The sequence below is a fragment of the Rattus norvegicus genome, chromosome 3 (genome assembly GCF_021556685.1).
Source record: "Rattus norvegicus strain SHRSP/BbbUtx chromosome 3, alternate assembly SHRSP_T2T, whole genome shotgun sequence".
Classification (NCBI taxonomy): Eukaryota; Metazoa; Chordata; class Mammalia; order Rodentia; family Muridae; genus Rattus; species Rattus norvegicus.
The window spans coordinates 33,129,561-33,153,258 of NC_141536.1; the positions used below are offsets into that span (position 1 = coordinate 33,129,561).

The 23,698-nt window shown below is 36.3% G+C and overlaps 1 protein-coding gene across 4 annotated transcripts in view; it reads left to right on the forward strand.

The window, feature by feature from the left end:
* The window catches only part of Epc2 (enhancer of polycomb 2), a 93,717-nt gene that overhangs the window by 56,547 nt on the left and 13,472 nt on the right, over positions 1–23,698 (forward strand). For 2 of the 4 annotated variants that reach the window (XM_087653052.1, NM_001108581.1), the window contains 7 exon segments: positions 722–867; positions 10,102–10,308; positions 15,775–15,923; positions 16,936–17,068; positions 18,993–19,184; positions 22,236–22,325; positions 23,489–23,637. In XM_087653052.1, the coding sequence (XP_087509178.1) occupies positions 722–867; positions 10,102–10,308; positions 15,775–15,923; positions 16,936–17,068; positions 18,993–19,184; positions 22,236–22,325; positions 23,489–23,637 (1,066 nt within the window). 4 annotated transcript variants of the gene reach the window in all.

The window sequence follows — 23,698 nt, forward strand, 5'->3', positions numbered from 1 at the left end:
AACTTTTAAATCTTAGTCTATCTAGTTGATAACTGAAAAATACTGTGTTTCTGTCTGTAATTTGCATTTAAAAAGTGTTTGGTATTTATCCCCCCCCCTAAAAATTCTTGGCCAGTTTTTTAAAGGTATTAGGTATAAGGAAAGTGGCCCTTTATATGTTACTCTTTCCTCAGTTCTTACTGACTTACAAAATTTTATATGTAGAAATGTAAAATGTATATAGGCAATTATTTTAAATTAGGTTTTGTTATATTTTAATTTGAAACCGTTCATATAGTTCTTTCGGTAATTTCTTTTATATTTTAGTGTATCTGGTTTTCTTTCTTGAATATTGTAATATTGTTATTTATTAGCTTTCAATAAGAGTAGGCATTAGCCTAAATTTGTTTTGTAACTAGTCAGCTATTCTAATACCTTTAAAAAATTATTTTTATTTTACATTTTATCTTCATACTTTTTGTGCTGTATGCTAAACTTAATCCTGGATGTTTAACGTTCTTCATAGTTCTTAGGTTGCCATGTTGGCATGTTCCTCCCTGTTATAATTACTGCTTTATATTCTGTCATATATGTGAAGTACTTTAAGAAATGTCTCAGTTGATATTCTTATTCCACATGTAAAGCAATATGCCTGTCACTGTACAGTCTCTAAAACTGTGTGTGTAACTTCATAATTTCAGCTCAATTTGAAGAATTTCTCTCTTTTTTTTTTTTTCTCCAGCTTTTAACCTAGACAATGAGCAACCAGATTATGATATGGATTCTGAAGATGAGACATTATTAAATAGACTTAACAGAAAGATGGAAATTAAACCTTTGCAATTTGAAATTATGATTGACAGACTTGAAAAAGCCAGTTCTAACCAGGTACTGTACCATGTAAAAGTGTCTCTTATGTTTATAATTGAACCAATTAACACCTTTGCGCTTACCTATGCTCTCTGAAAGTGCTGCATTGAGTTTCTTTCCTCCCCCCCCCCCTCTCTCTCTCTCTGTCATCCCACCCCGCTCAGCATCCTAGAATTTCTATTTGAACAAAATACTTCATAATTTTCTTGAATAGGCCCTTAGAGGAATACTGTGACTTCTTCCCACGTGGGTAAAACATAATGTCATAATGTCTTGATTCGTTGAATAGTTACGGTATTTTTGATATTTCAGTAACTAATTTTATTTATGTGGGTATCTGAAATAATTATCTTAAATCTTGTTTTCAGTTGCCTAAATTTATATAAGTTTCTATTATTGGGGGGGGATTTTAACTTTAATAACATATACATTCCATTGTATAGGAATATACAATATACAATATTTCCTATATACATATAGGAAATTATTCACAACGTAATTGAGAATTTTCTTTAGTGAGCTGTTCTAAAATTTCACAAGGAATTTAAAATAATAACTATCTTTCTAGATAGAATTAGACACCACATGTCAGGAGGCTTTAAGTATTTGTCCATTTGACTTAGTGGCTTCATGTCTAGAGTTATTCACAGAAGAGTAAATAGGTGGCTGGGAGTGTAGCTCAGTGGTGGAGCGTCTGTGTAGCATGTGTAAGACGTGGTAGCCTCTCCCTGTCCCACAGCAACACAGAGAGAGACAGTTGCCTGCAAGGTGGAGTACAGTGCCGACATTAATGAGTTTAAATGGTGACTAATACTATGGTATTATTTATATTTTTGATTTTGAAAACAGGATATAGAATTTATTTAGAAAACTATGGTTTGTTCAAAACATACTTGGCGTGTATGCATTAGGAAAAAGAAGACACAACAAAATGCCAGCGATGGTTGTATTTGGATGTGGACATTTGGTGGCCGTTTGTATTCCTTATGCTATTTTTTGTCTTGCAAGCTTGCTATAATAAAGGATGTATTATTACATGATTAGATTTTTAAATAAACTTTTTAAAATTACTTTTGGTGAACCTGTATGGTATATTAATGTACCTATTATTCATAAGGAATGTTAGGGGTATAACAAAATTACAAATAAACTCTACAATAGATTCTTAATTTTTTTAAATCAGTTTATCTATAAAAATCAATTTCCCCTACAACTTAAAATTCTTTAAATCTCTAATGTAGTAGTTCTCAGCCTATGGGTTGTGACCCTTTGTGATCACATATCAGATATTTAACATTACAGTTCATAACAGTAGCAAAATTATAGTTATGAACTATCAACAAAAATAATTTTGTGATTGGGAGTCACCATGTAAGGAGCTGTTAAGGGACACAGCATCAGGAAGATTGAGACCCACTGCATGTCTCAGGTATGCGCTGCTCTTCAAAACATTTTCAAAACCTTTTCATTGGAAAAGTCCTTAGCTGTACTGTTAGCCAGTCTTCCCTCTGTCTCGGTAGAAGATAATACCCAGCGTTCCATCAAAGGAAGCATCCTTCGGGCTAAGGCTAAACTCAGTTGGGAAAGTGCTTACCAAGCCTGGATCTGTAGCACTGCCACACAACCAGCTGTGGTGGCCTGCGCCTGTCGTCCCAGCTCTTCAGAGGTAGCTGGCAATATTACAGATTCATCAACTGACAGCATGGCACATTTGTGATCAGCCTGGGAAACATGGACGATGTTTTAAAGGGGAGGAGGGGAGCACTCTGCAAGTTAAATTTTGTATTATTAAGCTTACTAATATTTTAGATATCTTTTTATTAGATTTTTTTCCTTCATTATCACATCAGGATTCATTAGATTTGTGGATACAGTTGTCCCGAGTTTATATCTACAGGTATCAAGTAGTTTCTGGGGTCCTTTTATATATATATATATACAGATGTTCCCAGCAAATTTAAGCTGAGGAAATCTTTTGGAATCTATTCTATTTTTTGCAGTGGCTTAGAAATTTACTTGGTATTGCTGAGATCATATCATCAAAAGTCTTCTGTTCTTTTGTGTGGCTTACTTTCTTCATGTCTAGGCAAACAAATAGTTGATAGCACTGGATGAGACAGATGACAGATTATTTGAGTAGGAACAGGATAAACAAGGTGCACACACCTGGCAGTTGACTGTGCACATCTGCGGTGCCATCCTGTTTTCTCTTTGCTTAGGAGTGAGATTCTGGGCCTTCAAAGGAGGTGCTGAGCAGAGTACTTGATAGCTCCTACTTAAAAGCAGAGAAGTAGTGGCAGAAGTGTTATCAGGACCGTGATAAGATCCAGTTACAAAAGCTAAGAATTTACAGACCCCCAAAGGGCCATGTGTCCTCCTAACTCCCTGCTCCATTAATTCATGGATCTCTTGCTTTCCCTTTGGGGGGCTGGCATAGCCTCACAGGGCAAAAGTTTATTAGGTTAGTGGAAGAAAAACTTAAAGAGACAGGCAAAATATTTGCTCCTGTCATTCTGGAGATGCTATCAATTAAAAACTGTTCATAAATGCTGTGATTGGTTTCAGTCTCCATCTATTGCTTATTTCTGTGCTTGCCTATCCTCCTCCCTCTGTAGTGCTGGCCACTGGTCCCAGGGTCTTGTGCATGCAAAAAACTCCACTGTGCTGAGCGGCTGAGTCTTTATCTGAAAACTGTCTCCAGTGTTGTTCTTAAACACTTTTGTCCCTCTGGTCTTAATCCCCTGAACTGCACTCTGATGCTTCTGTTTTCTTGCTTGCTTTCTTTGAGGCAACGCCATGTTTCTCAGGCTGTGGAGTTGGCCTCAGGTTTCTGGGGACTGGCAGTACAGCTGTCTTGGTGGAAGTCATTCTCAGTGTTCTTACCTGAATTTGGGGTAATAGCACGCTGGTGCTGTAATGGATATAACAAGCCATGGACCTCTCTTCCCATAACTACTTTGAGATGCTTCAGGATTTTCCCCCTTTTCTGATATAATTAACCTCTCTGCATCTCCACTAAGACCCCCAAGCTTAACACCCTTCTCAGACTAGATTTACCCACTCATCCTGGTGGCCCTAACATGTCTTTGCAGAGATTACAGAAACATCTTTTTTCTTTAAATCTTTTCAGTCATGAAAGCTATTTCCAATGCCTGAACTTAGATTGCACCTCATACCGGAAAGGGGCAAGTGGTAGGATCATTTTCTTAGTCACTTGACAAAATTAGAACATAGATGATAGTTTGGATAAAAGTATTAAAGATAGTGAATTGAGTCTAGGTTAAAAAGTACACAGACGTTCTTTGAAATGGTTTCTACTTGCAAGCTTCTTTTTACATTTGCAATCATTTCTAAATGAAAATATTTTTGGTGTTTTATTGTAGGCTTTTGATTTTTGTTTTATGTTTTTGAGTTGTTTGTCACAAGCTACCTTAAGTTGCATTCTTTCATTGACTTCCTATCAATATGAATACCTTAATAAAATACTTTCTAAAACAAGTTTTTTCTTTTTTCATATATGAGCTGTATTTATTATCATTGCTTTTCATTTAGCACACATTCCCGTAGAAAGACTACTTCTTGCCTTCTACCATCCCTGCCCTGAACAGAATGCTTCTGATCATATGTGGGGAAAGTAGAGACCCATCTCCCATGAACTGTACCGTTTTCCGCCCTTCCTAATTACGTACCTCCATTTATCCTCTCACAAAGGCAGACTCCCGATCTCCTTGATTTGCATATATAACTGCATACTTCTTCAGTATTTCAGTTTTACTTATCTTTCCTCACATTTCTTAAGTCTTTGTCTTTTCAAAAAGTATCCAAGGATCTTTGTTTCCAAGAGATTCCTTTCTTTTCATCTTTCTCAACAAACTATGTTTTGGAAATTTAAATTTTCAAAAGATAAGAAATGATTTGCTGCTGCTCCCTACGTTTACCACAAGCGTTTACTCATAAACTACTGAGTTGGATACTTCCCAAGGTCATGCTAGTCTCCAGATTGCCATCTGGGAACCTCTTTCAACCTTCCTCAATCAGTCTTCCTGTGTTAGGTTATGCTGCCCGCATTTGATGGTTTTCTCTTTTCTTCTTTTTCCATTGCCCTTTCCTGTCACATGTGTTAGCACTCATTTACTCTTCTATAACTTAAGCTACCAGTAGCCTCTTGCTGGTCCTTACATTTTGTGTCTACCTGCTGAGCTCCAGGCAGTATTTCTATAAAACATTTCTGACATAGCAGAATTTCCAAATTCATCTTCTTCAGACACCTTGTCAATCCTACAGCTCTCCCTTTCTACTTAAAGGGATCGTCTTGCATTTGGCAGACCATACTTGTACTCATAACTATCCACAGCTAAGTGTACCCTAAACGAAACTAGTGCTTTTTTCTGAAGTAGTGTATTGTCTTTTCCACCTCTTTGTTACTGTCTCTCATCTGAACTCCTATTCTCCTAGAAGCTATTTTATTAATAAAATCCCTTTTTAAGCAGGAGGAAAAAGTGTTAGTCTTCCACCTGACTCCAGGTGCATGACTTCTCTCTGGCTTCCCCAATGAATGCCCTGTGGGTTTTTATAGATCTTCACTGATTCATTTGCTTAAAAGGCCAAGTCTCCATTTCTTACTGTGGTTTTAGTAAGCAGTAGTCTAAATCCCAGTGGAATGATTCTTTACTAAACACTTCACACTTGCTTAAAGCCTACCATCTTCACAGCCACACTGTGACGTAGTGAATAAATAGTCACACTAACTTCTGCCCCGCTCCTTCTCCTCAGCCAAGGTCCATACTAAGGTTCCAGGATTTCAGCAGTTTTATTTTTCTGGTGCTAGATTCCTAGCAGAATCTATGAGGTTAGAAATAGAAGGGGAACTAGAGCTGTGGGGTCTTCCTGGGCATTCTGAATAGCTAGTTCTTTTTCAAGAGAAATAATATTGATAAAGGGCTGTTTTGTAGTCTAATCTTCTTTATGACTGTCAAAAGTGCAGTTCTTAAATAGTCACATTGTATGCTGTGATATGTTTACTACATATAAGTTATTAAGTTGATGAAAGAATTAAAATTTTTCTAGATTTTTAAAATTTAATGAGCAAGAGTTATTTGCTTGTGTGTTTGTGTACCACATCCATGCTGGTGCCTGCAGAGATGAAAAGAGGATGTTGGATCACATGGAACTGGAGTTAGGGATGTGAGCTACAATGTCAGTGCTGAGAAACTCATGCTAACTGCGGAGCCATCGCTCCAGCCCCCAAGTAATCTCACTTTTAAAATAACTCGCTTGAATTTAGTGTTTATGCTTTCCATTGCAGCTCAAAGTGTTATTGGACCCAGATTTGTTTTAACCTTGTGTTGCTGGAAACCCAGAGTGTTGTATATTGTTGCAGAAGTTGGATTCAGCACATCTGATCTGATCACTATGTGGCTAGAAAAAGTTTTCCTAAATGAAACTGTAGTAAGAGCTTTGAAAGAATGGATTACAAAGATTTTTCTTAAGTACTTAACTCAAACAAGCAGATAAGTGGAATAGTACAAGTTTGTTTGTTGTTTGCTTGGCTAGTTGATTTTTTTCTTTTGTTTTGAGTCAAGGTCTCATGTAGATCAGCCTAACCCGAAGCTCGTAATCATCGTGCCTCTACCTCCCAACTGTTGAGGTTACAAGTGTTTGTCACTACACCTGGTAGTGCTATGAATTTTAATGGGTTAGCGTTGGTGCCATATAAAGAAGGGAAGTATTGTGTTATTTAGCTGTGGTATTAATAGGCTTAGAATTGAAATAGAACTCTTCTAATTTGGACACATGTCCTTTGAAAAATAGTACAGGGCTGATGTCACGATGCTTTTCTCGGTGATCCTGTCTCTGAGACTGGGATTCTGTCAAAGCTTCATTACCATAGTTTGAAGACCTTTGGAAAAAGTAATGCTTTTTCCTCAATTTAATACACATAGAATACTTAATGTGTTACACTGTATATTTCTACCTCATTAAATGATTTTTTTTCTTACAATGTCTTTTTTATAATTGTGTGGCACTGTAAATTACAAGTGATTTGATAAGTAAAAATGTTTCTCATGTTATCTGCATAAAATCATGTCACTCCTCACTATATCCGTTTTAAACTGAATGTAGTTATTCATTCTTAGAGAGCAGAAGGTGAAAAGGTGTCATTTAACACTTTAAATTTAATGTGAATGATTATTTAGAAACTACTAGGTTTGAAAGAAAAAAGGTAAGACAGAGGGCCTGTAGCAGTCACCCTCACAGATGCAGACTTCACCAGATGAAGCACCCCCATGCTCTGCTGTGTCTGACTGCAGCCATACGCTGGCCAGAAATCCCCACATTCCCTTTCAGCATTATTTGTCTTGTCCACTTTTCAGTGTCTTTAGCCAGAGAATGTATCTAAGTTTATTTTCCCTTTCTCTACAATCTGTGCACTAATGGAGCTGATACTTTCTTTTTGCCTAATTGACTGATTTAAAAAAAAAACTTTAATTCTCCTTTATAATTTGTTTATTCAACATATATTGAGATTGCAAGGCCTTGGGTTTTGTCAGCAAACGAAATTGTTCTTGGTACCACAGAACCTGTAATGGTCTAGAAGAGAAGCCCAGTGGTAAGGAGTTTTCTCCCTGCCTCTGATGCCCAGATGATCAAGCAGCCCAGAGCTGTTTCAGAAGTAACATATTTACTACAGACCTTTTTGCCAGTTCACTACTGGCTTTTACTGCGTTTTAGTAAATAAGTGCATGTTTAGTGACAGATTTTTTTTTTTTTAAACTTAGTGCAAAGTGGTAGAAAAGGCTCAGGACAATTGTGCCTAGCTCAAATCCCAGCAGTGAGAAGGCTGAGGCAGAATTGTGAACCAGGACTACAGTAACAGCAATATCCTGTATGCATGAACAAACAAACATACATAAGTGTCATGGGTTGTCATTTTATAGATGTTTGGAAACTATAGTTGACATTGAAAAATGTCACAATGTTTAACCATAAATTGTATATTAAATTATTAGTTGGAATATAAAATATTTTAAAAGGTAAAAAGAAATTGCAAGCTGGAGTAAAGTGCATGAGAAAAGAGAGGTAAACAGAGGCGATTTAGTCCTCTAGCACATGCAGGAGCATAGGAAGTTTTCACAGTGTGGGGTAGGTTAAGAATCTCGCTTTTGTTCTGCTGACTGAAAAAGAGCCCTTATTTCCCTCCTCACTCTACAATTAGACTAAGATCTTAATTTAATTGGCAAGGATTATGAAATGGTATTAGCAGTGTAATTAATGGTCAAACAGCTAAGCACATGCAGCATAGCAGAGCATTGTCTCTTCTGGGCTCTAGAACACATGATTGCTGCATGGTGCTGTCAGTGTGCGGTAGAATCTGTGAGCTCAGGGACTGTGTTCTGGATTAATAGTGTCGTCAGTAGGTGGGTGCTCAGCTAGCCGCTCTAGGTCCTGAGTTACTCTGCTACACTCTCCCGTGCGCACATGGATGCACAGGAAGGAACCAGACAGAAAGTTCAGTTCTTGTTCTAGTCCTGTTCTTGTAGACCTTAGGGATCTGAATTACTGTTCAACGGAATGTTTAACAGTTTGAAGCTTCTCTCTTAAGATTGCGTTTAGAGGATCAGGGAAATACCTAGCTGCTAAAAGCAACAAGAAACCTGATGGCCTGAGTTCAGGTCTTAGAACATGTCCAAAATGTCAGATGTAGTGGCAGAAATCTATAATCCTGGGATAGGATCATAGGATGACTAGCAGAGAGAAGAATCATCTAGAAGCCCCCATGCTAGCTAAGCTACAGTTCATAGTGCAGCAGCAGAAACAAGAGACCATGCCTCAGCGAGAGCCCACTCCTGAAAGTTGTCATCTGCCTCCACACAGGAGCTGTGGCCTTTGCAGACATGCATTTGCATACATGCATACAAATTAAATAAGCATAATTTTTAAAAATAGCTTTAAAAAAAGATGTTTAGAAACACTAGTCCTTTTGTATCCTCAGCTGACTGTCCCATGGACTAGATAGAATTAGCTGAATTAGCAGTATATGCTTTTCTTTGTGGGAATTACATATAAAAGAAAACCCACTACTCTCTCTGGCTTAGTGCTAGAAATTTCTTGTTCTCAACACTGGTTCAAGATACTGTTAAGTCTCTGACAGGTGCTTTCCCTAAGAGCTCTGACATAGGCATTAATGGGTTTATTTCTCCTTTCTGGATTCAGCAGGTAAAATGTTTATATAACTCAAAATAAGACATATAAAAATTTGCTTAATCATATACATTACCTTACTCCTTGAGAAGATGGGATCACTTAACTAGCTTTTTTTAGCAGGATGTAAATGGAGGTGTCAGTTATTTATAATGAACTCTGAATTAGAAAAAGAACAAGTAATTTCAAGACTGGAAAGCCTACCAGAAGTAATACAGCAAGGTTGTGATGGTTCAACTGCATGTAGCTTTGACAGTGTTTACTGTCACTACTTTTTAACACAGTGACACTGATGACCTGACCTGCTGAAAACTTACTCTTCAGCTGATCTTTTGTCCATGTGTCTACAGTATTTCTTTAGCCTGCCTTAGCACTTCCAGTTGTAGCAATAGGAAGAGTTTTCTGTGTGAAGACCTATATATGTGTAGGTGTGTGTACACACATACTAGAGCAGTCAAATTATAATGGACCTTAGAAGTCAATATCATAGACTTGGGAAATCCAGTGGTCAGTACATTTATTCTGTAAAATTATGTCAACACAGGAACTCACATGAGCTTACATGTATGTGTTCAGAAGTTATACCTGCTTTCTTCAGTGACTCTCCACCGTACTTTTTGAGTTGTAGTTCCTCACTGAACCTAGAGTTTGCTGACTGAGCTGGACGAGCCAGCCAGCAGTATGCAGGAGTCCCTTGTCACCACCTCCTTGGCACACACACCACACACCTTTTTTATGTGGGTGTTGATCCCTGACATCAGGTCCTCATGCTTACAAGGCAAACACATTTCTAATTGAGCCATCTCTCCAGCTCCTTATCAGATATTTTAAGTAGTGAAACCACCACCTCCCTGGGCAAAATACGAATTCTTAAAATAACATCCCAGTTTAAAAGACTTGTGTTAGGTTGAATAGAATTACATCTTCACCTGCCGTCATGGTATGTAATTGTAATTATTTCAGTGGATCACATTTTCTGTGATTGCTGTAGTTTATCTTGATTCTATTCTTGGATGTTTCCATTGATGACGTCTCGTGCTTTCCGTTTAGCTTGTAACACTTCAAGAAGCAAAACTGCTGCTGAATGAAGACGACTACCTTATTAAAGCTGTATATGACTACTGGGTGAGGAAACGCAAGAACTGCAGGGGGCCGTCCCTCATCCCCCAGATTAAGCAAGAGAAGAGAGATGGCTCTACCAACAATGATCCTTATGTTGCCTTTCGGAGGAGAACAGAGAAGATGCAGACTCGGAAGGTAATGTCCAATTGTAACTTAACTAACTGTAGCTTAACAGTGTTTACTGTCATTACTTATTTGAACACAGTGACACTGATGACCTGATGGCTGAACGCCCACACTTCAGCTGATCTTTTCACCATGTGTCTGCAGTATTTCCTTAGCCTGCCTTAGCAGTCTGATCACAACTAGTTTAGACTTGCGGTTGTAGCAATAGGAAGTTTCCTGTGCTTATAACCTCACAGGTTTTAGGTTCCTCAGTAAACTGTGTATCCATCCACTCATGAGTCACTTCTGTTTGGGAAGTTAGGAATTTGAATACTAATTATCCTTATTGGAGACTTAGGAGTTTTGAAATGATATTCTTGTTCCTGCAAATAGGTCTTGCTGCCTCTTTTTGGGGTTGGAAGTAAGGAAGAGTTGTTCTGGCAATCTCTAAGAGTAACAGTGGCATCTTTTGCTCATTTTCTTAGTTGTCAGTTATGTCATTTCAAATTGGCATATATGTCTCCATCTCAAATTCAAAAGTGTGAACCAGAATTTAAGAGAAATAGAATTTCGTATTGTGAAATGATATAGAATAAAATGAAAATATTGTTTCAGAGTATTGTCCACTGCCTTGTATTTCTCATAAGGAACAGTAAATATTACCCATGGTAACATATTCTCTTACCACAAGGGATCAGGAACACATAGATAAATACTGAAGAATTATAGTTTGGAACAAAGCATCTTCTGTGGATTCTTGTTTCTCCTAACATTGAGACCTTGTCTCTGTCAGCTGTTAGTGTAACAGCTGTGAAGTATAGCAGATGCAGGCATTCTATATTTTAGGAAAAACGCTCCTACTGGTTAATAACTAGAAATTTTTTGTGAGTGTTATGAATGTGGTTTTCCTAAACATCAGAGGACAGATTTTCCTAAATATATGACTGCCACTATCACAGGCCTAGTTCTCAGTTTAGTACTCCAGTCTTAGCTAAAGAGATGTAAGGATTCTGAAGGTGTAACATTTTAATTAGAATAGACTAAGATGAATTATGTTTATGAGCACAGTTAAACTTTGCTTTCATGGAGACTGGAGATACAGAAAAGAGACTTGTCAGCATTGGCAATCTGAACTACCAGCTCCCTGGATTACATTCAGATATGACTCTTAGAATCTTTGCTAAAAGGAAAATAGTATTGTGCTTCTTTTAGTGAGTAAATGTGAAAATTGATATTCATTTGCATGTAAGTAACATTGTGGATATAAAAATATAGTTTATTCCTTTTTAGCAGTTTTATTATGAGAACTACTAGTAACTGTTTCTTAAAGTGGGCGTGTCACTGCTCCACAATCACCAGTTCCAATTTCTCCTAACATTGCTTCTCACCTTTTGCTACATTATTTTCATTTTCCTCTGTAGGGTACTACATTTCCTCTTCAGTGCTCTTTGTTTTTTATTCTTCTCTTCAATTGTAGACCAAATGGATTATCCCTGCTATTCACTGTGTGCTATTAACAAATGTTTATTGTGTTTCAAAATTAGAAGGATGGGAAAGTGCTCCACAGATTGTTGTATTGCATACAAGATAGAGAGGAGGTAGGCAGGATGTAGCATTTGGGATAATACTGCCCAGAACAAGGTCCTGCTTCCTTTTTGCATCATTAAACTTAAAAACACAGCTTATGCAAAGACCAAAAGGTCTCCTGAAATGTTTACATAACAGTCTAGAACTTAGCTATAACTCACTGAACTAAAATTAATTTGGATATTAATCAGTACTTTAGGACATTTTTACACCAGGTGATCTTATCTAAATGTACTAGCATGGAAATCCTAAGCAGCGTGTGTATTTAATATGCTAACTCCAGAGATACAGTCTTATTTATTGCCTGTACCATCTGTCTACCTCTATTTGGCTCAAAAAAGTAATTAGGTGGGAAGGGAAACTCCCGGGTTCTCAGTTCTGCCTGTGCACATCAATCACCTGTGAATCAATTTACGTTGTAAAAAGATACACAATTACTCGAAATGACAGTAGTTTGAAAATCACTTCCCTAGGGATTTGATGGTAGGTACAGAAGTATAATACAACTGCAATGAGAAGGAAAGAGTTAATCCTAGGGGGCTGGAGGGTGGAGCAGTTGAGAGGACTTGCTGCTCTTAGAGAAGACCCAAGTTCACAGGTACCTGTAACTTCAGCTCCAGGGTGACTCAACACCCCTGGCTTCTGTAGATACCTGTACTCTTGTACATATACCTGCACGCGCACACACACACACACACACACACACACACACACAATTAAGATAAAACATAAATGGAAAAGTTTTTTTTTAAGGGAAGCACAGGTTGGCCCAGAGCAGAGAGCCCATTATAAGAAGGAGTAAACAGAAACTAGAGAATAAAACCGTTGGAAGAGATTAGAAGTAGTGTCTGCATAAACCTGGAAAAAGGATTCTCCTGTTCAAGAAAATCAGAATGTTGGAGCCATAGTCGGGCACAGGAACCAACCTGAAGTTAGGTGGGAATGTTGAAGCATTAAAGTAGTGAGAGTAATAAATCATAACTCATAACTAGCCCATGAGCCCATACTTACATAAATAAATGGGAGTTACAGTAGAGATGGGAAGCACATAAAGTTTAAGTCAATTCTCAGAGTGCGAGGTTTCACGTGTGTCTTTACTCTGTCCCCAACCCTCTTCTCCACGGGCTGCTCCTCTTCTCATGTCCCTTTACTCATATCCTTTCTGTGGTAGTTGGGCTAAAAAACTATAACCTGAATGTAATCATGGGAAAGTGTCAGTGAAACTCAGATTGAAAATACACTACAACAGTAACTATTTTCCATTTAAAAAAAAAAAGAAGGAAAACCACAAAGTCATGATGATCACAGAAAAATAGAACCTTATACCCTGTGTTTCATGTGTTTATATCCTTTCCAAGATCTATTTATCCTCTTTCTGTTTTCAAGACCATAAATATGCACATCTCTGCACAAACATTTAAATCTGGATCCTACACCTGGGAAAGGTGGTGTTTGTCTTTCTGCATCGTGTGTGTGTGTGTGTGTGTGTGTGTGTGTGTGTGTGTGTGTGTGTGTGTTTTCGTTTTTCAGTCATTCTTTTTGGTTAAATATCAACAGAAACAGAGTTTAAACTTTATCAATTGGGAGCTGTGATATTAATAATTATTTCAAGTAAAGAATCATTGTATATTAAACTTATGAGGAAATTTTAATGACAAACTAAATATATAATTCTACAACATTCTAGGTTAATTTAAAAGGGAAAGTAATATTTTAATAGGTAAGCCCTACAGTCACCATCCTAACTGGGTAGTCAGCAATGACAGGACAAGTTGTATTGTCTAACTCTTGATAGAAATGTGAGGCGGACTCAGTATTATTTCTATGGTAATGGTACCAAAACATATAACATGAGCTTAATTGTACAAAAGCATCAGTATACTCAAATTCAATACACTAAAAGAATAAAATATTCTACATTTAAAAAGGTCATAAAGGGGGTTGGGGATTTAGCTCAGTGATAGAGCGCTTGCCTAGCAAGCGCAAGGCCCTGGGTTCAGTCCCCAGCTCCGGAAAAAAGAAAAAGAAAAAAAAAAACAGAACTTTTCCAAATAATGGAATATTAGAAACATGACAACTAAAAACAATTTTTAATTCTGAGTCAGATTTGTAAAAAAAATTAATTTTGAAAATAAAAATACTATTTCACTAATCTTTCATTGCTTAGTTTCTGGATTTTGATCTTTGTACTTTCTTTGAGTATATAAAAACATTGATTTTATAAAAACAGATTAGAGTATTTGGACATATATTCATCTCAAATTTGGAAAACAGTGCCAATACTATGTATGTTTATATACATAACTAGAGATAAAAAGCTAAACTATCCCTTTGGGGATCTGGATGAATATCCATGGGAAGTATTTGTGCTATTGTTGTATGTCAGAAATTGTTTTTAAATGATGTTTAAATGAGTAGAGTGGACACAGTAGAGAAAGGAAAAGGTTGGGAATGTGATGGGTGAAGGAGTCTGAGAGCTTCTGGTGGACTTGAGAATGTCAATCCACTGGTAGGTGAATGTGGCCTCATAGGAATGTTCATTCTTTGATGTGTGTGTGTGTGTGTGTGTGTGTGTGTGTGTGTGTGTGTGTGTGTGTGTCTGTCTGTCTGTCTGTCTGTCTGTCTGTCTGTCTGGGAAACATATATAGCATTAGCGGTGTTGTAGACACGTTTGCTTTTGATCATGTTAGTTTGTTCATTTACAAGTGTTGTTGCCTGTTTACTCCCAAAACTACTTAAAACTCTGCTCTATATTTTACTTTTGTCACAGAGTACTAACAAGGGGCAGGGGAAAAGCAAATTTTGTTTTGGTTAAATAAGATAAACTGTTAGCATTTTAAAATACTCCATATGTAGCACAATAAAAGAATATGGATTTTCCTAGATGATTAGTTTCCAAGTGCAAGAAAGTATACACAATACAAAAACGTAAAACTTAGGGTGTTCTTTTTTTTCTGTTTTTATTTTTATTCCTAATCTTATATTTATGAAATCTTTGACATTTTTTAGATTCTTTCTAATTCTATATTCTATTGTTAACTCAGGAATGAAAAGACTGCTTAAGTATAGGTGAAAATTGAGTATTAGAGATCTAAGTTTAAATTAGACCACTGTGGGGCATGTGACCTAATGTGTACGTCATTGGTGATTTTATATTCTGATGAACGCTGGTTATTACAATGAAGCCAACTCTTAGTTGAAGTTATGTTTTATTTTTATAAGTAAAAAATTAACAATATTCTGAAGCCTAGAGTTTTTGCTAGATCTTTTTCATTCCCTGCAATGAGTTATACATGGAAGTGTGAGAATCTCATTTCTTTCTTTCTTTAGATTTTTTTTTATTATTTATTTATTTATACTTCAAATGTTGTCCCCCTTCCTGGTTACCCCTCCTCAAACCAACCACTTTATCTCCCTTCGCCCTGTCTCTATGAGGGTGTGAGAATTTCATTATTTTATTTTCAGTTTTCTGTGTTGCTAGAAGTGAAGTGTTGTCTTGATTATATTTAAACCGTTTAGCTCCCACTTACAGATTTAGACGGTTTTTGTTTAGACACTCATTTGGGCTATTTTTTAGGTATCTTGAACTTGGTAGAACTATTTTTTTATCACTGGGTAACACATTACTGCAATAGGAGTTTATAATTTTTATATACTAGGTTCAGATGGATTTTTTCTTTCTTTTTTTCCACATTAGAACTATTCTTTCCATGCCAATAGTTATCAGCATTTTTTCCCCTAAACATTTGCCTGTACTTAAATTTTCACAGATACACAGATGAGTTCTCATGGGGTTGCTATTTGGATGTTTGTTTTATTAATTTAAATAATTGAGGTTTAGTGAGATCTTATTAAATAAATAAAAGATAAGTGTTTCATTATTCTCTAAAATTGTCATTATTTCAAAAGAACCGTAAGAATGATGAGGCTTCTTATGAAAAGATGCTGAAGCTGAGGCGGGAGTTCAGCAGAGCCATAACAATTTTGGAAATGATTAAGAGAAGAGAGAAAACCAAACGGGAATTATTGCACTTAACGCTGGAAGTTGTGGAAAAAAGGTAACATCGCTGCTGTTCCGTACTACGAGGGCCAGGCTAGCCAGGTTTTGTGATAGATGGTGGATATTGATAGTCTAGTAGAATTTCGTTCCTTCCTCTTTAAGATTTGTAGTTACTAGTTATTTTTAAAATTAGATTGGAATGGATTTGAATTTCATTGGAGTGGGGGTACTTTGATATAGAGCAGTGGTTCTCAGCTTTCTTAATACTGCTATCCTTTAATACAGTTCTTCACTGCTGTGGTGACCCCGACCATAACAGTATTTCATTGCTACTTTATAACTATAATTTTGCTACTGATTTGAGTCATGATATAAATAGCTGATAGGAAGGATATATATGACCCAAGGGTATGAACATTGAGAACCACTGATAGAGAGAATTGATTTTTTTTTTAGATATTGGCAGAATCATTGACTTTTCTTAATGAAACCTAAGGATTCTCTTGCCTATTTGTCTTTATTACTTTTTCTTGAACACTAAAATAAATGAATGGTTGGAAGGCAAAATTTCCTGTTTGCACCCTTCAGAATTATGATCTTGAAGTATTTTCCTGCATAATTAAATAAACTAAAGTTCTGTTAGGTTTTAGGGAACTTTGTGTTATTGCTGAAATAACCATTCAAAGCTATATTCCTAGTGCTTGACAAAACACATCACGTGGTTAATTTATGTATTGTATACCTTAGGCATTGTTAAAGTTTCTTGTTTATTGAATTTCAAATATGAACTGCTTTGTTTTTGTAACATTTCTCTTAACAATAATCTGATATCCTAAAGGCTTGGTGTTACATGCCTGTAATTTCAGCAGGAGGATCGGGAGTTGAAGCTACTTTGATGCCACCTGGCTGGACCCCTGAGGCCCTGTCTCACCCCTCCCTACCCCCCTACCCCAATTGATAACTCTGTTTTTTTTTGCTGGTTCAGTTACTTAAAATGTCATTATTTTGAATATATTTTTCTTTATAATTAAACTCAGTTTTATTTTCTTTTACTTTATTATCTTTTCAAGATATCATTTGGGAGACTATGGGGGTGAAATCCTTAATGAAGTGAAAGTTAATAGATCAGAAAAAGAGTTATATGCCAGTCCAGCAACTCTTCATAATGGAAATCATCACAAAGTTCAAGAATGTAAAACTAAGGTAAATATTCTTTGGGGAGCATCATGAGTAGTCATATGAATCACAAAATATGGTGGTAAAGGAAAAAAGTAAATAGTATGTTGTTTTTTTGTTATTATGCCACCATGTTGATGGATGTTTTTATATACATACAAACCCATTAGTCCCTCAAGAACTCTGCCTCTGTGACTTCTAGATCATAAGTATTAAGTGTTAGACTCACAGTTTAAGTTTATGTCTACCAAAGTGGATTGTTTTTAATGTGCTGTCTGCTTCTCTAGAAAACAGGGTCATTGCCAGAACCAGTATTTGCCAGTTACATAACTTGATTGGCATTAGAAAGTCCTCTACTTTCTGGATAAGTAATTTATTCCAAGTAAAAGAACTAGCCTTGGTGAACACTGTATTTTTAACTAAAGGTTTGTTTTTCTATAGTACTCATTTGCTGTATTCAATATTACTTAATTTGGGTATGCAAAAACGTATAGAGCCTTTAATTTTAAGAAGTTTAGATTTAAATAAGCATTGATAAGAATGAAACACCTAACCTAGACAGTAAGACATTATACGTGACTCGGGGTGTTTGTGGAAAATTCATCTTTGAAAACTGTGTAGTGATAATTGCTCATGGGTTCATTTTTAAACACTAAGGAAGAATGAGGAGCAGTGTGACTCTCCTTATTCAGCTCGTGTCAGTGCAACCAGCAGGTTCTTATTAATCACAGGCATCTAGCCCACCCACCGGTTCCCTTTGAATCACACTTGTGTTGATAGCCCAATAAAGTTATCAGCACAACAAATGTCACTTTGAAAACTATTTTTTTAATCCATTTATATCAATCAGTGCTTTTCCTAAGAGGATGATTATTAGGTATTCAATATAAAATTTTAACCCATATTTACTAACAGAATTATATTGAATCTTACTTTAGGTCTTATCTAAATAAATAAAAATAGTCTATTATTTTTAGAGATACAGTGTAACACACTGTTGCCTTACCCCGTGCACATTGTTGCTATTCTTAATTTTCATTCATCCCACCTTAAAACAATGAAAATTGCTAAGAATGGAGTTTCCTTTTGATGTAATAGTTTATACCCCTACCCATCTCTATCAAGAGACTTCACTAAGTATGATCTGCCCCTTGTGTGTGCTCTTTCTCATTCTAAGGTATTTTTAATATCTAGACCACATGAGACAATATATAACTTCCTTAATAATTTTTAAGTTTTAATACTGTTTTTAATTTGTTGCTCAGAATGGTCCTTTTTCAGCATTTTTAACAGTGACAGTTCTTCTTTTCTCAAAAGCATTATCAACCAGTATATAAAACAAAAGCTTCGTGGAAAGGAGAAGAGGCCAAACCCTTTATTCAGTCAGACCCTATGCCAGATGGACTCCACAGACCCTGGGGTACTTAAGGACCATTGGATTATTGTTCAGTCAAGGCAATAATTACATGTTGTTAAAAAATGAAAGTGTTTGTCTAGCTCATAAATCTATTTTTTCAAAAGATTACCTCACATAGACATTTTTATAAATTGGAAATTAGTGTAGAGCTAAATAAATAAATTAGTGATCTAATTCAGTTATTTTTTTAAAAAGTAATGAATTTTGTTCACCAACACAGTGAATTTAAGTAAGAATTAAATTTAAATACCTTTTAAACATGGGATGGCATGAGAATAGAACAGTCTTAAAATTACAGATTAACGATTCATAAAAAACAAAATCAAACACATAATTATTTTTCATTATAAATTACAGAAAGTAAATCTAAACCATGTTTCAGTTTATGACATAATAAAGTTTTCATACTTAAAACATAATTAAAATTAACTCCTAAAGAAAAATGTATGTTTTTCAAAGAGGAGCATAGTTTTTCATGATTTCTAAAATGATTTTCATTTCTTCCTTTTGGGGGAAAATTCGTCATGTAAACAGCACCCTCATCATTTGTCTTTGAAAGAAGAGGCTTCTGACGTGGTCCGTCAAAAGAAGAAGCACCCCAAGAAGCCTAAGGCAGAGGCTGTGCTAGCCCCGCCGCAGCCCACTCCTGAGACAGTGCCTGTGATCAATAAGAGTGACATTAAGCAATATGACTTTCAGAGCTCAGATGAAGATGAATTTCCACAGGTGCTTGTTTGAAACTGTTTTAACCACGTGTCCTCCTACTCTTTGGTACTGCTGTGTTTGCAACATGATTGGCATCTTAGTCGTGATTCTGCTTCGTTCACCTAGTGTTATAAAGCGTTTCTACATACTTCATAAGTATACGTGTCTGCACACATATATGTTGCCTCTAGCTTCATATTTACTCTGTTATTTTTTTGTCAGCTATAGAGATGTATTCTGTATGGGTTGTTTACATAGGTTTCTCCTTTTATAAAAACAAGCATCTTTGTCTTTTTCCTGTTTCTGAAGTGGCTTTTTAGAAATAGCAGTACTGAGTCCAAGATACCAGTATTAGAAGAAGACATTTACACCTAAGTATAAACATGTACCAGCATATCTACCAGCATAATCTCTTTTGACTTAATGTAAATTTTATTTGTCAGGTAATAACAATTTTAAGGATTTAAAAGAGCTAATTAAAATTTTAACTTGTAAAAAAAAAATTCCTTGTCAACCATTCAACAGGTTCTTGGCAAACTATTTAGAATTAATTTTTTAAATTTACTTTTATCATTGATATTTTTAAAAGAAGATTTTTATATATATATATTAAAGGGTCAGGTTATTTTTTTCAAAAAGCACCTGCTCTGACAAAAACTGTTTTTCTTTTTTTCTATATAACCTAGAGCATTACAAAAAATTTACAATAACCACTTGAATCTACTAGCAGATGTGTCATATTTTAATATTTTATTTATTTAAAATTTTTTCTTTCAAAACTCAGTATCAAATACACAACTTCAGGCTCAAGACTACTTACAAAGCCTTGGTTGCTGCAGCCTCATAAACCCAGTTTCTAGGGTGTGCTTCCTGTGGTCATTTTTACCCTGTTACTTAGGTTTTTTTTCCCTAGATGATATTGCAGTGTTCATATGCATTAATAAACACACAAAAGTATGCTTTATGTTGAATGTTCTTAGGTACCACTTAATAAAACCAGTCACTATTTGTCAGAGAAACTATCCGGGTAGTCTGGGTAGCCCTTTGTAGTCACGGGAAACTCATCAGATGATCATTTTGAAGAAATGAGGAATGCACATGGTGGCCGATCAAGTCCTTCCAGGTAGAGAAGACAGAAGCTGCAAGCAGAAATACAGCACGAGGAAAGGGAAGTGTAGCAGTTTGCCATTGCTGGAGTCAAACAGGAGAGGGAAAGATAGAACAGATGGTGTAAGGAAAGTAGACAAGTGGGAAATTATTAAAAAGCCTAAGTCAGAAAATGACACAGTTAAACTTGCCAAGTAGTTTATTGTCAGTACTAGTGAGAATGTAGAACGTCTTGCCTCTGTTCAAGAGAAGGATGTCATGAGATACTGTGACCGTAGGGGATGGTTTCCAGATTGCTATTCCATCCACTGCCTTACTTAAGGCCTCATTAAGCTTAATTTGTCATACATTCCTTGTGTATTAAGGAGTTTTCATTTCAGTTCAAAATTTTTATAGTTACTTATGTTGTCCCTCCCCCTCCTTTCTTACATTAAAATTGCATTCTACAAGTTTTAGAGTTTCCTGAAACCTTTCCCTAAGTCACAGACAACTTTTGTTAGTTTTTATGGTATTTTCCGGTTATTGGAGACTGTCATCACCAAATAATGTAGGTTTTTAGACTGTAGTTCTAAGTTCTCCCAGGACATGTGGGGAGAGATAATCTGTTATCCAGTAAACAGGAGCAAGGGAGTAGATAAGTGTAAGAAAGCCTTTTAACCAAGGCTGACTAGCAGACAGTAGCTGGGAAGATGGAGAAACCCTGTCTGTCCCTGTCCATACTGATTGTAGTTCCAGTTCTCCTTCCGTTGCTCTGTGCCTTTCTGTGTGTGCTGGAGTCCATCCTAGAGTGATACTTGGGAAGGAGTGAGGCACTTTGTGCAAGAAATTGTCAGACACCTGGAGAGGAGCCACACTGTAAAGTTGAGATCTCTTTACAGTATGAGTTTGTGAGTTGATGCCTCAGGAAGGAGAATCAGCCCCAGTACACTGTCCCTTTCTCCTGTGGGCTATCGAAGGCATATTGATTGGAACCTCAAATAAATGCCCTTTTGACCTAGCTCCATGGTAACCACCACAATTTGGAATTAATGTGGAGGGGGGAAATCCTCTCTAAAAGGGAATGAGATTTTTGAGATTCAGAACGATCACATTAGTAAGAAGAGGCAGGCCTTCGTGAGGATAAGCTGTACTGCAAAGTGAGGTGGGGGACAGCCCGGACGCAAGGACTGAGGCTTTCGTGTTAGTGTAGGCATTCTATTGGTTGTTTCTGTGCTGTACCAAAGGGTGTTTTATATATCACCACTTAACCTGTTCTTAGGACATAAAGTTGTGCTCTAATGAGCAGTTCTGCCCCAGAGGTCCTTTTCAGATTATTTAAGGATATTTGGCTGGTAGCATCTGGTCCTGGCAAAATCCTTTTTAATGTAGCAACTCTTTTCCTCTACTGTTGTAGTCTTAAAGTTTCTCTCAGCAACCAATGTTTTTAGAATTGGCTAAATTTCTGTTTCTGACTTGATTTAAGGGGCTAGAAAGAAGGTTCGGTGGTTGAGATCACTTGCTGCTCTTAGGGGACCTGGGTTTGCTTCTAGTACCCACATAGCACCTCACAGCTGGCTGTGTCTGGGTCCAAAGAGTCCCTCTTCTGCCTAGCATTTCATTTTATTATAGAAAGACGTTTCCAGATAAAAGTACAGCTACCTATAGGTGAAGCATAATTATCATCATCAAGCATTTATGCCTGCACAATTTATGACTATATAAAGGGGATATGTAAAAACTATACTGATTAAGACTAGCCTTTATGTTCAAAAACAGTACCAACTGTGCTTAGAAGTGAGAATGAATCTTAAAAAGGGTTTTTTTGGTAACAGAAAATATTTACCAGTCATTAAATGTTTCAGGCAAATTAGCTACGTGCTGGATGTAGGCAGGTGTGTTTGTGATCTGATTTTATTTTCAGTCATTATATATATATATATATATGTTAACTTGGTAACTGCTAAATGGAGCATCTGTTTTATCTAGGTACCATCTCCAGCATCAGAACCTGAAGAAGAAAATGATCCTGATGGTCCCTGTGCTTTCAGAAGGCGGGCAGGATGCCAGTATTATGCTGTAAGAACTTTGTTTTTTGTGATATTTTTGTGAGCTGGAATTAACAGATCATTCATGTCAAGGTAACGTAGGCTGAGTCTAAAAGTGGGAAGTGCATCAATATTTCTTATTTAATGCCCCTGTGGCGTGTGAATACCAGCAGAAGAGGATGAAAGAGGCCAGATTCTTTCAAAGAATCAGCATCCTTTACTTAGACAGCTCCTGGTTTTCAAAGTTCCTTCATTTAGAGCTTTAATTACAGTTTCAGCAGTTGTGAAAATTGCACATGTCTAAGTTGGCTTTAGAACTTTTGGTGGCTTCTTGGTGTTCACTGAAATATTGTGTGCGTGTGTACGTGTGTGTGTGTGTGTGTGTGTGTGTGTGTGTGTGTGTGTGTGTTATACACAGTAAGTATAATTTTTAAAATTTATGGCAAAGTTGTCTGAAAAATGTATCCATAAATTTCGCACACATTAAGAAATCTCTATTTGTTATTAATGTCCCATTTTGGGTGCAGTGTTTAGAGAATGGCCTTGACGTGCCTGTGCTGTATAACTATAAAATAGAAAAGGTAGTTTTACCTTTTAGCATACTTTATTCAAACCATTCGATTGCATTATGGTATGCACAGATAGACAGTTTTTTGAGGGCAGATTTAATGTAGGAAGGATAGGGATTTGATTTGAAGTTGTGTTGATAGAACATGTGCTGAGACAGAAAAGCAGGATGCTACGTATAATAAAAAGCTTTCCTTAAAGAGAAAGCTTAAACTTGACCTGTGCATATGCTTCCACTAAATGTTTAGTTGTCCTTCCAACCCCTAAAAATTCATTCTAGTTTATCCTGTAGAAAAACTATAATAATTTCATCCCTCTCTATATATATAAAGAAACTTAAAATTAAGACATATTCTGTATAGGTATTTTTAAAATACATGCTAAGTTAATGTAGTTTAGAGAGGGTAATTTGGATAAACAAACTTTTGATCTAATTTGACTAGCTTTTGATTTTAATTTTACAAATTTTAACTGGATTAATATATTTTAACCTCAATTTTTACAGTTTTTCATCTAAATTTTAATTGTTCTAATACAATTTGCAGTCATTTTTATCATGATTTAACTTTTCTTCCTTTCAGAATTACTCTGAGTTTTGTTTTGTTTTGTTTTTCTCTTTCTTTGCAGCCGCGTTTGGACCAAGCTAATAACCATCCGTGTGAAAGTTCAGAGTTGGCAGACTTGGATAAGTTGAGGTATAAGCATTGTCTCACAACACTTACAGTTCCAAGAAGATGTATAGGGTTTGCCAGGAGGCGAATTGGCAGGGGTGGAAGGTAAGCTGCTGTGATCTTGGTATCATTTTCTAGCTGAAAGGGAATCAATAGAGAAACAGTT